We start from the raw sequence: 14,177 nt of genomic DNA, 5'->3' as shown, positions 1-14,177 counted from the left end.
CTGGCTTCAAAAAGTTTTCTGCATTTTGGAAAAATGTGGGGGGACGTGAAAGCCTTACAGCTTTGTTTGGCTGCAGTACTGGATTGTGATTTGGTGGCATGCAAAATTTTGCTAACAGAAGTTACTGTCCAAAAAGGGAAAATTAGGATTATCTGCCCCCACCGTCTTCCTGTTATTACCACCCTTACCCTAAACAAAAGGCTGGATAGGGCCCTATAAAAATATTTTAAAAATTAAGTTATATAATTTTTTTAAATTTGATATAAAACCCCCTCAGAGCATGTGTGATTTGCAAGCAGCCTTAAAGGGCTGTGTAGGTTCTTAGTTTACGATAGTACATTCAAACACTTGGAAACATAAAATATTTCCTCAGTGAGTTTTTATGATAAAACAAGCTATCTATTTATATTGAAGTGCAGAGGAAGAAATCAATTTCAATGAGGGACCATGCACATTTCACATTAATACACATAGCATCCACACTCACATTTGTGACCACAAACTCTCGCAGTGTCCAATTTACTTCTTTCTTCTCAGAAGAGACCCTGACCAAAATATTTCCATAAGTACAGGGTGTGTAATCCAGGGGCCAGTACTGTTCACACTTAACCTGAGAGAGGGGTAGAGTAAGGCAAGGGTTGTTATTAATTACTCCAATGACACGTGGAGTGTTTCAGATAATGATGCACTGTTGAAACCTCACCCTTTCTCCTTCGCGGCAGTTGGTTACCATGACTACACTGTGTGCTCTCTGTTCCCAGATCATTCTCCAGAAGTCATTCACTGTGGATGGAAGAGGACCCTGAGCAGCTATATACTGTCTAGCATTCTTGCCATAGCCCTGGAACAGAGTGAGTAAAATGTACATATATCAATAGTAATAATAACAAAATCAATGGTTTTTCCTTTTTTATCCACAAATTTGGGATGCCCAGTCATTGACAAGCCATTATCATTGCTGCAACTTCCACTATCAACTCAGGAAAGTGTAGACAAGCAAGTGCTCTTGTCCAAAATACATGAACATCAAGCTGCTTCTTTTCACACAGCAGTCCACAAGGTGAACTTGCACAGAGGAAGACACTTCCTCTGCACCTTTAAGCAGACCATGTGGGCCTGATTGATCTGCGAGGGTCACTGGTGAGCAATGAGACACAGGCTGCATGTCAAATGCAACACTGGAGCTGTTTCCGAATCGGCCTCCTAGCTACTGTGTCCTCAGCGTTTACTAAGCATGCTGAATACTTTTTAGTGCATGTGCTGTTTAGTCCTTTTTAGTGCTGAATGGGTAGTATGTGAAAAATGTCCTCCACACTATTTACTAACTGTGCTGTGGAATTATCATAAGACGTTGTGCCCTTGCCCTGCGCCTTGTTTTTATAGCGAAGGTGCGCATCATATTTATGGGATCAAAATGTTTTTTTTACTCCCTGAATAACATGCTCTGGAATATACTCAACGAAACCCTGGAAATAAGTATATCATTGTAGCTTTCGGTCCGGTGGAACGGATTTGTCTTGATCACGCCTGCCGGTGGAGAGAACACACACACCTGGGTTGTGTTAACTAATCAGCCCAGGTGCTTAAAGGCATGGCAGGGCCCTGACTGGGAGTGCACACCCAGAGAGTGAGTTCGTGGCTGTCGCAGGGTTTTACTTTCGTTTGTCCTTGTTATTTTAGTTTGCTTTAGTTTATTGTTTTTGCCCGAAACATATGAGGGGGAAGTAGTTTATTTATTTGTTTTCGTCTTGGTGTGGGTGTGCTCTCTATCTCTCTCTCTGACACCCGAAACTGCCACATCTCTCACGCCATGTGACAATCATGAGATTTTTGGTACACTGCAAAAAAATTTCTGATTTAAAACTTTCTCATCCAGTGCACTCAAAAAGTATACCCAGTAGTGCTCAGTAGACACATCCACAGCCAACCCAACCAATTAAATCACTCCCTCCATACTGGGTTGCCAGCCACAGTTGGCAGTGCAGTAGACCAGATTTGATACCAGACCACAGGGCTCATCCACATATTGGAGCTGTGTTTAATAGGTGAGGCCACTCAACAGCCCCTGGATGTGAGCATTTTTCCTTTGAACCATATTTTGATTTATACGATTTATGTTTTATGTCAAAAAGTAAAACTTACAGGTATGTAGCTGGCGTTGATGTAATCAGAACAGCAATCATCGTCTATTGTGGTAAGTTTCACACGAGACCAATCATCTGAGGAAATTAAATTATGGATTATAGTTATCATGATTCTTAATCTTAATATCCTCTCAACAAATCTGACTCACACAAAAATGCTCTAGCTGGAATAGGTACGTAAACAATATAGCAAATATACAGGCATAGAAAACTTTCATATTGACAAGTACATATACAATATACAGTTTGTATTATACTATATTTGTAATAAAACAGAAGATCACAATAAAACAATATAGACCATATGTTAAAATGCACAGAACTATGTCCACTCTGTTTACAAAAGGGTCACTAATATTTTAGCTAAATCCATCCATCTTTCACAAAAAGAGAATTTAAAAATCCCAAGCAATTGTTCTAAAACAATCGGGGCTCTATTTTTTGTAATTAAACAATGATTGGCGCATGGGCATTGTCATTAGTGTGTCACATGGGTGCACTGTGCGTGGCTACTGAATTTTGGTATTTTTGTGACTAGTGGTAAGGAACACACAGCTCAAAGCTTAGTAATGTGAGGGGGGGGGCATATGAGGTAAAAAATAAAGAATAAATTAAATTCTGAGTAGACAAAAGATACCAAGACAGCATAGTCCTGAAGCCACAGTTTTGAAATTTTACACTTAACCCCTTTGCGCAAGCCCCCTAGTGGCCACAATACATGACAAGTATGCTAAATATGGAGTTTCTAAGTGCCAGCATTGTACCGCAGGTTCTCCATTTAAAAAGCACACCCTCCCTGCAGTGTCATCACACACCCCAAGCATGACACACTGGACAATAGTGTCTTTCTGGGACAGACCTGGGTCAAATACGTATTTCTTTTAGATTTCAATTTTCTGTGCTCTGTGGATGTTTCCTGCTATAATTGAGCCTGCCAACATGACCAGAAGGCAGGGTTTGCACTTTTTTAGATTATTTCATTGGTTCCAATACAGCAGACAAGATCAGTAAAGCGCAGAAAAGTATTTGAATCCAAAACAAATACGTATTTGACCCAGGTCTGATTTGGGAGTTCATAAAAATATTCTTTCTCCTCCAAAAATTTGTATTCTGTCATAGCAAGAAGCTAAACCCATCCATAGCCTGAAGGCAAGCCAATTCAGTGGTGAAAAATGAGAGCAGCTTGATCTGTTGCTTCATCACAGCGTTGTGCAGTACACTGTAACATTAGAAATATACAAGCATTCAAGGTTTTACTAATTTTACCAACTGATTAGCATAGCTAAAGCAAATAGAGATGGAGAGAGTGTTTGAAACTACTCACATGGCAGCACATTGGTGAAGCGGTTCTTGGCCTTATTTTGTGAGATGAGGGCTGCTTTACAGACCTGCTCGGAGCCAACTGTGCTGAAGTCCTGCAAACAGGTGCGTCACACTCAGAAACACTGTACAGCACTAAAGAGGCTCACACACTGACACACAATGGTACACACTGACACACACTTGCATATTTACAAACACATGCACATGCATGCCTAGACATACAGTAGAGGCCAAAATTATTAGGCCTGTAAAAAAAAAAAAACTTTAGAGTAAAATCAAGTTAATTTATGTACATTTACTGAATAAGTACAAACTTACTTTTCAATTTCTACCTGCAATAACACAAAAAGATGAGTTTTACTTTAAATTAATCTTAGACATGACTTTCCTTTTTTGGCTTTAATTACAATTTAACAAATTATTGGAAGCCTGTCCAATCCAAGTGGGAGGTGAACGGGTGGGAGGGAGATGGAGTGGTAATTAAATTGAGTGAAATCTCATCTACTTAATTTTTTTTAAAGCAACAGGTAGCCTTATATCATTGTCCTGTATTGTGAGTAAAATAGGCCCTAAAGCTGCAAAAATATGACAGACGTTGTTAGGCTCAGATGTGTGCGGCCAGATAAACATATTGTGGAAAAGTTATTCCTCGTGAGAAATTGCAAAGAAGCTGAAGATTTCCAGGTGCAGTGTTCAGTACACAATCAGAAGGGTCCAGTTAATGAACAGTAACGTTAACAGAAGACCGGGACGTTCAGGGGGAATTCGACAAATATTTAGTGGTGTCTAGCAAAAGAAACAGTAGTAAAATTGCACCAAAACTACAGGAAAACCCCAGAGAAACCAGTTGGCAGCTAGAGAGAAAACAGTTCCCCTGACTACAGGGAAATGGCAACTATGATCTGCTGGTCTAAAAGAATGTGCACTACAGGCTAAAGGTATTTGGCACCTTAGGGGTTTCCAAAAAATGTAAAGTCGATACAATTTCACTCAATTTATCAATTATCAAGAATTGGTACTTGAAAATTCCAATAAATAAATTGTAATTCCAATAATTAATTTAATTGTAATTAAAGCCAAAAGAGGCTATTTTGAGGAAAGACTTCTTTTGAGGTTACTGCAGGTCGAAACAGAAAAATGTTTGTACAAAAATGTGCATATATTAACCACATTCTTCTCAATCTAAAGGTTTTTTTTTTTTTTTTTACTACAGGTGCCCTAATACTTTTGGTGTGTGCTGTATTTATATACAGTGACATAATTTTTGTAATTTTGTAATTTTGACTCATGTTCCCTCTGATTTTAAGATGGCTCGTGTTACCCCACTTCTCAAAAAACCCACCTCAGACGCCTCCGATGTAATGAATTATCGACCCGTATCGCTTCTACCCTTTCTGTCCAAAACCCTTGAACGAGCAGTTCTTAAACAACTAACCTCTTTTCTCCATCAGAACAACCTGCTAGACCCTCACCAGTCTGGCTTCCGATCTGGGTACTCAACAGAGACTGCGCTCCTAGCTGTGATGGAGGCACTTGCCACTGCAAGAGCCTCACGCCTCTCCTCTGTCCTGATCCTTTTTGACCTGTCTGCAGCTTTCGACACGGTCAACCATAAAATACTCCTCTCCACCTTGGCTGGGATGGGCATCGCCGGGACTGCCCTGTCTTGGTTTGTTTCCTATCTTGCAGATAGGTCCTACCAGGTCACCTGGAAGGGGTCTGCCTCTGCTTCTCTTACTTATTTATAACAACATTCACATTAAGTAGTCAAATTTTCAAATCTCCAGTCAGTTTTTAGCATTGATGCATCCATGTAGGGCCCTATGGAATCTGTGTTATAGCTTTTTTAAATTCTCAATTCCACGATTCCATCCGTGATTCTGTTATCACAGAAACTATAGGGCCCTACCTTAATGCTGCCATCAGTCTGTCGCTGGCCCGCGCCGGGCCCCCGTCAAAAAAGACACTTGGCCGCCGGCCTGCGCCGGGCCACCTGCCCCTGTCAAAAGATACTTGCCACCGGGTCTAACAACTTTTCTGGGGGAAACCCTGTTAGGTATCGTGATTCGTGACAACACTAGTCTCACACCTTTTTTAATTGCGGCGTGGAAGCGCTGCAGCTCTACATACACGCCAGGCCATCTAAGTGTTACGACATGCCATCTAAGTGTTACGACGTAGTAAAGGCCTTTACAGCAAGCGGTCAGGACACATCCATGGCGACGCAACTAAGTAATCCGACAGCGCCTCTTAGCACAAAATTGGCAATAAGTCATCAATATTTTGTACGATCATCATGATATTCAGTAGATATGTTGGGTGAAGGTATATGATCATGAGGACAAAACCATTATCATAAATCATAAAATCGCTCCATAGGGGACGCAATAGTGCCAATGCTTGGACCCCTCCTAACACCGCTTGCAGCTTTAATTCTCTTTCCATCACTTTGGCACAGGTTAATACTCATCTCATATATCCATAAGACTTTGTTACAGAACTCCAGAATAGTTCTTCAGTGGAATTTTTTTTTAGCAAACTCTAACATGGCCGTTCTATTCTTGAGGCCTAGTCATGGTTTGCATCTTGTGGGGAACTGTAGTTATGCTGGTGTAGTCTTCTCTTTGTGGTATTTACGCTAACATTCTGGATAGTGTTCTTGATCTGTTCAATAGTTGAAAATGGATTTTTCTTCACAATTGAAAGTATAAAGTATTCTTCGGTCATCCAATACAGAGGTCTACTAGATACAGTGGTCTACCAGGTAATTTGCTATTATTAAACTCACTGGTGCATTCTTGCTAGCTATCAACATATCAAACAGTTGATTTTGACACACCCAATGTTTTGGATATGTCTCCGATACTGTGTGTTTCTGATAAAGTAATGAACTGAACTGTACTTATAAATTTATTCAAAATTTTGGGCCTCATGATCCAAATTCCACACCTAGAATCAACTTTAAACCGTTTTTTATCTTTCTTGTGGATGACCTAACGATGCAAAGACACACCGTTAGCCAAAAAATAGTTGAGCAAACCAATTGTCCAATGACTTTGGCTGCTCCCCTAAAATTGGTAGGACTATGTATAAAAAGGGCTATAATTCTCCTATGGATCATCCAATATTGATGTAAATACTCTCAGATTGAAGCTGACAGTCTGCACTTATAACTCATGTTCATTGTTTTATTTCAAATCCTATGTACATGAGTACAGAGCCAAAACAACAAAATTTTCACTGCCCCAATACCTTGCATTTAACTGTATGTATAACATAAATAGCACATGTACTGACCAGTTTTGTTGTTTTGCAATGTGAAAATATTCTACTTTAAAAATGATTCAATGGAATCAATTTTCAGTTGTTTCATCTGCTTTTGTGTTTCTCAAAGAAACACTTCTGTTGAAAGTAATTGCTTTTCGCATTTGTTCAGACACACTTTGTATCAAGTAACATCTTCCACAAACAATATTCATCATTTAAATGTATTAATCATTTAATTTTTATTTGTATTCATCAAGCTCTGAAGCTATGGCACATTTACCTTGAGACTGCTGGGCTCAAGGAAAGATGTACTCTCAGGACAGGATGATTTTCCCAGGACAGCCTAATATTTTAGCTCATTTTTATGTTCCCTGACTTTCCGAGAAAATCTCGATTTGTCCATACCATATTTCAATGGTTTTTCTGACTGTAAACGCCATTTTTTATGTTCTAATTGAATTATTTACACAGTCCTTCAAGGAATCTGGTCACCCTAGCTTTAGACCACCCCACAAATATATTTCATCCTACACAAATGCTCTTACACCACCCCTCAAATATCACCCCACAGAAAACTTGTCTGATCCAACTGAAAACATACACTAATACTAAAAGAAAATTTGTTTTAAACCTGGAAAGTGAAAAGTGCCATTCAATCTTAATCTAACATATTTACATTGCAAGAAAAAACCTAATATTGAACACGTCCTGATACAAATGGGTTGAAACATGTTACCTCATACTCTTCACTGAATCCTCTGTTCTGATCGCGACTCATTTTATTGAAGTGGGCTTCAAAGTTTCCTATTGGAATAGCACTGTAAGCATAAACAATATTCTGTCAGCGCTCTGTACCAAATGAGAACCAAATAGCTAAGAAATAGTTTTAGAATTCAGTGCGCATATGGTACATGGTTGTACAGATCAGTATTAACTCCATACATACTTCTGTGTCTTGTTGGCCACTTGGGATTCCACAAAATATTTTGGCCTGATAAAAATAAAAATTCATTAAACACATAATTGAGTTGTCAGAAAAACTACAGTATACAATGTGTCATGGAAAATTCATGAACAAATATACCACAAGGCTGTTTTGTGTAAAAGGTGTACAGAGATTTTTTTTTATTTTTTATTATAGATGACACTTTGATTTGTGGATGTTCTGAATGCCTAATATTGATAACATTCTCTGGATCATGGTCCCAGGTCAGACCCTTGTTTGAGTGAGGATGAAAGGCTTTGGTTTGTTCATTCTCAAAACACAGTGCAAATCTAATAGACAAATACAACTTATCTTCTACAAACCAGTGTTGTCCAGTTTAATGGAATTTTAAGACCATATGTTTAAAGCATCTTTTTCCCCATAACCCACAATTTCTGCATATTTGTGCCTACCTTAGCAATTCAGGCTTACGACGCAAAATGAAGATGACAAGAAACACCAGAACAGCAAGTAACAGGACTCCAATCACTGAACCTGCAATAACTCCTGAAGAGAGCACAAACAGCTCATCACTGTGTGTGTTCTATCACTGATTCATTGCACCCTGGTCAGGTGTAGTTAATATGCTGTAACACTGGACCGTTGAAACTCCAAGCAGAGCAGAACAGTAGGGGATTCTCAACAAGAATGCATCAATAAGACGAGTACATTTTCTAAGAGTCATTACAACTAATAAAGCTCTTGAACAGAAGAAAATATGGGATCATACACCATTTGGAACTACGATATTTACCCATGCAAAAATGAAATAGCCAAAAGTTACCCTGCCCCAGCTTATGGCAATTGTAGGTATGAAATACAGACGCTACATAGTACATTCCACCTTCTGTTGTAAAACATCTCTTACATGTCGTAAATCTCATACAGCTTGTCTGAATTAACATAATAAATAAAGATTAATAATAATAATTATAAATAATAATAAATTAATTCCACCCCCCTTTTTTCTTGCTCACCTCTCGGGTCAGTCGTGCACTCAAAAGAGACAGGTTTACTCTTCATGGTTCCAGAGACCGATGTCACAGTCATGTAATATGTCTGTGCTGGTTTTACATCCTTAATCACTGTATCCAGCTGTGTCCCTGTTACATTATGTGGGCTTCGCCCAGAAATCTCCACCTGCACTTGCGTCCACACACCGTGTGGTGGCTCCCAAGACAGTGAGAAAGCATAGCCTCCTGACTCATAGCCACAATGTAAGCCAGTCACCTGGGGAGGAACTGAGAAGAAGAAGAAAGATGTCCACCTTGAATGCTGAAATCCTAAATGCTGAAAGTATAGACACCAGGTCACTGAAATCATACCAATAATGGAAAATGAAGAACTCAGAGTGGAACAAAGTCAAACCTGCCTTCTGTTAAAATATGTTTCATTTCTTATAGCCTCAATTGCACGGCAGTGTCTAAAAATAGCATTCTCTTAAATATTTCTTTCATCGGTCACTGATTCAAGGCGCACTGCTGTAACATCTACACCATTGTAAAGTGTAGACTCTTCACAATTCGATGCAAAAAAACACTGTCTCAGTTGGAAAAACCACTGGAGGTAACAAAAGAAATAACAAGGCAGTCCCCTTCTCAAAATAAGGGCTGAAGCTGACACGCCATGTTGATGATTATGTAAAACTATACTTTTCAAACCTGAACCAGTAGTCTACCTTCTATGAAACAGAAAACGATGACATTAAAAAACATCTTTTCTATTGCAAAGGGACGTCCCACTGTTTAAATCCTTCTGGGTAAAATACAGCCGCACTTTAGACAGATTCACTTTCGCCATTTTGAACAAGTTTAATGTTAGCTAGCTTGCTTAGACATATAAACTTTGAATGACGAAATTCTCTTCAGATGGTAAGATGAAAAAACATAGGGCATAGAGCATCAAGTTACTTGAAATTATTTAGGGAACAATGGGTAAATTGTTTTGGAAAGCTTGTTTTGTGTGAGCTCAATATTGTCAGTTGTCAATTTTGCCTCATTTTAATATTAATTATTTTTAATGGCAGGCCTTCATTTTGCAAACTGAATTAATGGCTTATAGACAGTGCTATAAAGAGAACAGATATACAATATTTTCACAGTTAATGGTTAATAACTGATGATTACATACTACATATTAGTAATACTGTGCATTCATTGTACCAAGACAGTGATAGTAACTCACCGAGTGTCAAAGTATGGCCACATTGTTTTAAGGATACTAAGTTTAAAAGGACGTAGAGAGACACAGTGTAGGTGCTGCCAGGATACAGGCCAGTGAAGGACACCATCCTGTTTTCCACTCTGCCGTTCACTGATGTGCTTCCATTGGTTGCATTCGCACTGGAAAACTTCCCAAAGATTTCAGCCTGAAATGATGTATTGGTGATGCTCCACTCTGAACATTGGATGGCTTCAGGGAACAACCATTTAATTCAGGTCACTTATTGTAAGTTCTCAGCCATATTAAATCACAGATACAAAGATTCAAGGAATTCAGTACCACACAAAACTATAAGACAGCAGAGACCTTCTGTACAAAGCTACCTAAATTAAGTCCAGATTATATGTAAAAGAAGGACAAATTGTAAGGAGGCTTACTTGTCACGGCAGAGAAGCTGTTCCCTGTGCTTTGCACATCCTCAAACACAGTGAAGAGAGTGAGGTCATACTCAGTCCCAGCAGTTAGATTTAAAACAGTAAATGTCACTGGTCCACCTGCTGTTCCAGTTATGTTATCTATATGAGTTCCATTACTGTATTGCAGTGTGTAATTGTATGCAGTATTATTGGACACTGGGTCCCACTGCAGCTTTAACATGGTCTCAGTGCGCTCTTTCACAATGACATCATCAACACTGAGAGGTCCTGAAAAACATGGAGACAATACAGATACAATGAAATACATGTAGACTGTCAGTAACATAATTTCATTGTTTGACAAAGCATGGCACCAGAAGATCAGATCAAAACAATTTTAATGTGGAAATACCAAATTCAATTCAAATAATACCAAAAGGAAGAACATATGGTGTATGGGGACTCACTTGTAGAAGCTGAGAAGTTATGTCCAAAGCTTGTAACATCCTCAAACACAGTGAAGAGAGTGAGGTCATACTCAGTCCCAGCAGTTAGATTTAAAACAGTAAATGTCACTGGTCCACCTGCTGTTCCAGTTATGTTATCTATATGAGTTCCATTACTGTATTGCAGTGTGTAATTGTATGCAGTATTATTGGACACTGGGTCCCACTGCAGCTTTAACATGGTATCAGTGCGCTCTTTCACAATGACATCATCAACACTGAGAGGTCCTGAAAAACATGGAGACAATACAGGTACAATGAAATACATGTAGACTGTCAGTAACATAATTTCATTGTTTGACAAAGCATGGCACCAGAACATCAGATCAAAACAATTTTAATGCGGAAATACCAAATTCAATTCAAATAACACCAAAAGGAAGAACATATGGTGTATGGGGACTCACTTGTAGAAGCTGAGAAGTTATGTCCAAAGCTTGTAACATCCTCAAACACAGTGAAGAGAGTGAGGTCATACTCAGTCCCAGCAGTTAGATTTAAAACAGTAAATGTCACTGGTCCACCTGCTGTTCCAGTTATGTTATCTATATGAGTTCCATTACTGTATTGCAGTGTGTAATTGTATGCAGTATTATTGGACACTGGGTCCCACTGCAGCTTTAACATGGTCTCAGTGCGCTCTTTCACAATGACATCATCAACACTGAGAGGTCCTGAAAAACATGGAGACAATACAGATACAATGAAATACATGTAGACTGTCAGTAACATAATTTCATTGTTTGACGAAGCATGGCACCAGAAGATCAGATCAAAACAATTTTAATGTGGAAATACCAAATTCAATTCAAATAATACCAAAAGGAAGAACATATGGTGTATGGGGACTCACTTGTAGAAGCTGAGAAGTTATGTCCAAAGCTTGTAACATCCTCAAACACAGTGAAGAGAGTGAGGTCATACTCAGTCCCAGCAGTTAGATTTAAAACAGTAAATGTCACTGGTCCACCTGCTGTTCCAGTTATGTCATCTATATGAGTTCCATTACTGTATTGCAGTGTGTAATTGTATGCAGTATTATTGGACACTGGGTCCCACTGCAGCTTTAACATGGTCTCAGTGCGCTCTTTCACAATGACATCATCAACACTGAGAGGTCCTGAAAAACATGGAGACAATACAGATACAATGAAATACATGTAGACTGTCAGTAACATAATTTCATTGTTTGACAAAGCATGGCACCAGAAGATCAGATCAAAACAATTTTAATGTGGAAATACCAAATTCAATTCAAATAATACCAAAAGGAAGAACATATGGTGTATGGGGACTCACTTGTAGAAGCTGAGAAGTTATGTCCAAAGCTTGTAACATTCTCAAACACAGTGAAGAGAGTGAAGTCATACTTCGTCCCAGCAGTTAGATTTGAAACAGTATATGTCACTGGTCCACCTGCTGTTCCAGCTATGTTATCTATAGGAGTTCCATTGCTGTATTGCAGTGTGTAATTGTATGCAGTATTATTGGACACTGGGTCCCACTGCAGCTTTAACATGATCTCAGTGCGCTCTTTTACAATGACATCATCAACATTGGGAGGTGCTGAAAAACATGGAGACAATACAGATACAATGAAATACATGTAGACTGTAAATTAAACAATAACATTTAAGAGAAAACAAAGTCAAGGCAAGTACACAGACTTTTAAAATTAATTGAGAATAGTATTAACAAAATTAAACAGTAAAATATGTCCTGTAATACTTGATTTACCTATTACTTATCTCAATTCTCTTTATCCCCTTAGAAATAGACCCATGACCCAACTTCATTACAGATAACATTTCTGTCATTTCTGAAACAGTCAAAAAAATAAATAAATATAAAATCCTGAAACCATGGCAAGAACATAATTCAATTGCCTGAAAAAGTAGAGCAATAGAAGATCAGATCAAAGCCCCCCCCCCCATTTTCTCCCCAATTTCAAATGTGCACTTGCATTTAACAGCATTCGTTGCTGCAACCTCCACTATTAATTCAGGAGAGTGAAGACAAGCATTTCCTCTTCTCTGATGCATGTGATGTCTACCATTTCATACCATGCTGCAGTTTTTGTGGGCTCACACAGACATGAATAAGGCTGGCTAATTGACAAGCAGGGCTCCCAAGTGTGCAATGAGTTGATGTCATCCAAGCTGTTGGGAGTACCCAACAGGCTAGCCAGTTACAGTCAGAACTGCCAATGTTCCCCAGAATGAGGAGATATAAGCCATTTTTATTTGAAAATACACAATTAAATTCATATAATAACTAAAAGAAGCGGAGAAGCTATATGGAGACTCATTTACGATGGCAGAGAACACACATAATATTCCACTGACACCCTATGCATGAAATGTCGAACAGGTTAGGTCAAAGTATATGAAAGTATACAAAATGCAAAAAAAAATCACGGCCTTCACTTACCATCAGATTTGAATTCAATGGATTCAAAATCCATTTTTAACTTGTATATATTTGTTTATGAACAGCTGGTCATAATATAAAATTTGGTGTATGTTTGTACAATTATACTAAGTGTATTATTTAGGAGTGTCCACACTCTAAATTTCATCCAGAGAGGCAAGGCTGTCAGGGTAAAAACCATACATTTGGAGCTTGACAAAAAAATACCCAAAATCAAGAGGATTCACAATAGCATCTAACTAGCAAACTAGTTAGACCAAGCTATTTGCAAACTACCATGTAGCCAACAGGGTAAATGTGCCCCCTTAGAGTAAATAGTCTGATACATTTCAACATATGCTGCATAGTCAGACAACACGTAACCTGAGATTGAGACTGAGACTGTCCTCGGAAATAATACATCAAAGCATTTGAAACGGTTTTATTCTTATGGACAAGATAAAAACACAAAGGCAATAGTCCTTAACTAGCTAAACCAGCGAACTTGATAACCGTTAGCAAACAAGTATCTAGTGAGCTATTTAGCTGTACCCACAGTTTTATAGCTGTATCTGTGGTTCTGAGATGCAAATGAAGGAACAGTGCAGATGTCATGTCACGCGATGAAGCTGTGAAGCTACTATGATTGTCTCATGACCCTGTTACAAATCTCATCGGTTTTGTTCTTAACCAATCAGTGTGCCTAGTCAACTCAATCAGAATAGTGATATTTGGTCATATTTTTCTCTGTTCTGTAGGGGATATACCTCTACTATTCATGCAGGGCACAATTTATGTAGGAGATATGGTTGTACCATCCTTCTACAAAGGAAAATAGTATCTATAAACTGGCCATTTGAATTAATTATTAAATGAATTACTATTAGATTTACACATTAATAGTTTCTTCAACCAAAATATAAAATTATAATATTGCTATAAAAGATTCAGATGGTGAAGGTAT

The 14,177-nt window shown here is 38.5% G+C and overlaps 1 protein-coding gene across 1 annotated transcript in view; it reads right to left on the bottom strand.

The window, feature by feature from the left end:
* Positions 1-14,177, bottom strand: part of ptprh (protein tyrosine phosphatase receptor type H) — a 35,677-nt gene that overhangs the window by 3,508 nt on the left and 17,992 nt on the right. The window contains exons 3-16 of the mRNA XM_035406574.1: positions 12,104-12,370; positions 11,658-11,924; positions 11,212-11,478; positions 10,766-11,032; positions 10,320-10,586; positions 9,904-10,131; positions 8,697-8,960; positions 8,133-8,226; positions 7,681-7,725; positions 7,471-7,552; positions 3,469-3,559; positions 2,143-2,219; positions 704-841; positions 488-610 (exon numbers count right to left, since the gene is read on the bottom strand). Coding sequence (XP_035262465.1) covers positions 488-610; positions 704-841; positions 2,143-2,219; positions 3,469-3,559; positions 7,471-7,552; positions 7,681-7,725; positions 8,133-8,226; positions 8,697-8,960; positions 9,904-10,131; positions 10,320-10,586; positions 10,766-11,032; positions 11,212-11,478; positions 11,658-11,924; positions 12,104-12,370 — 2,477 coding nt within the window. The remainder of the gene's footprint in view (positions 1-487; positions 611-703; positions 842-2,142; positions 2,220-3,468; positions 3,560-7,470; positions 7,553-7,680; positions 7,726-8,132; positions 8,227-8,696; positions 8,961-9,903; positions 10,132-10,319; positions 10,587-10,765; positions 11,033-11,211; positions 11,479-11,657; positions 11,925-12,103; positions 12,371-14,177) is intronic.

Source organism: Anguilla anguilla, chromosome 2, assembly GCF_013347855.1.
Source record: "Anguilla anguilla isolate fAngAng1 chromosome 2, fAngAng1.pri, whole genome shotgun sequence".
In the NCBI taxonomy this organism is placed as follows: domain Eukaryota; kingdom Metazoa; phylum Chordata; class Actinopteri; order Anguilliformes; family Anguillidae; genus Anguilla; species Anguilla anguilla.
The sequence above is the reverse complement of the archived record's forward strand: the minus strand, read 5'-3'. Positions and strand labels throughout refer to the sequence as shown.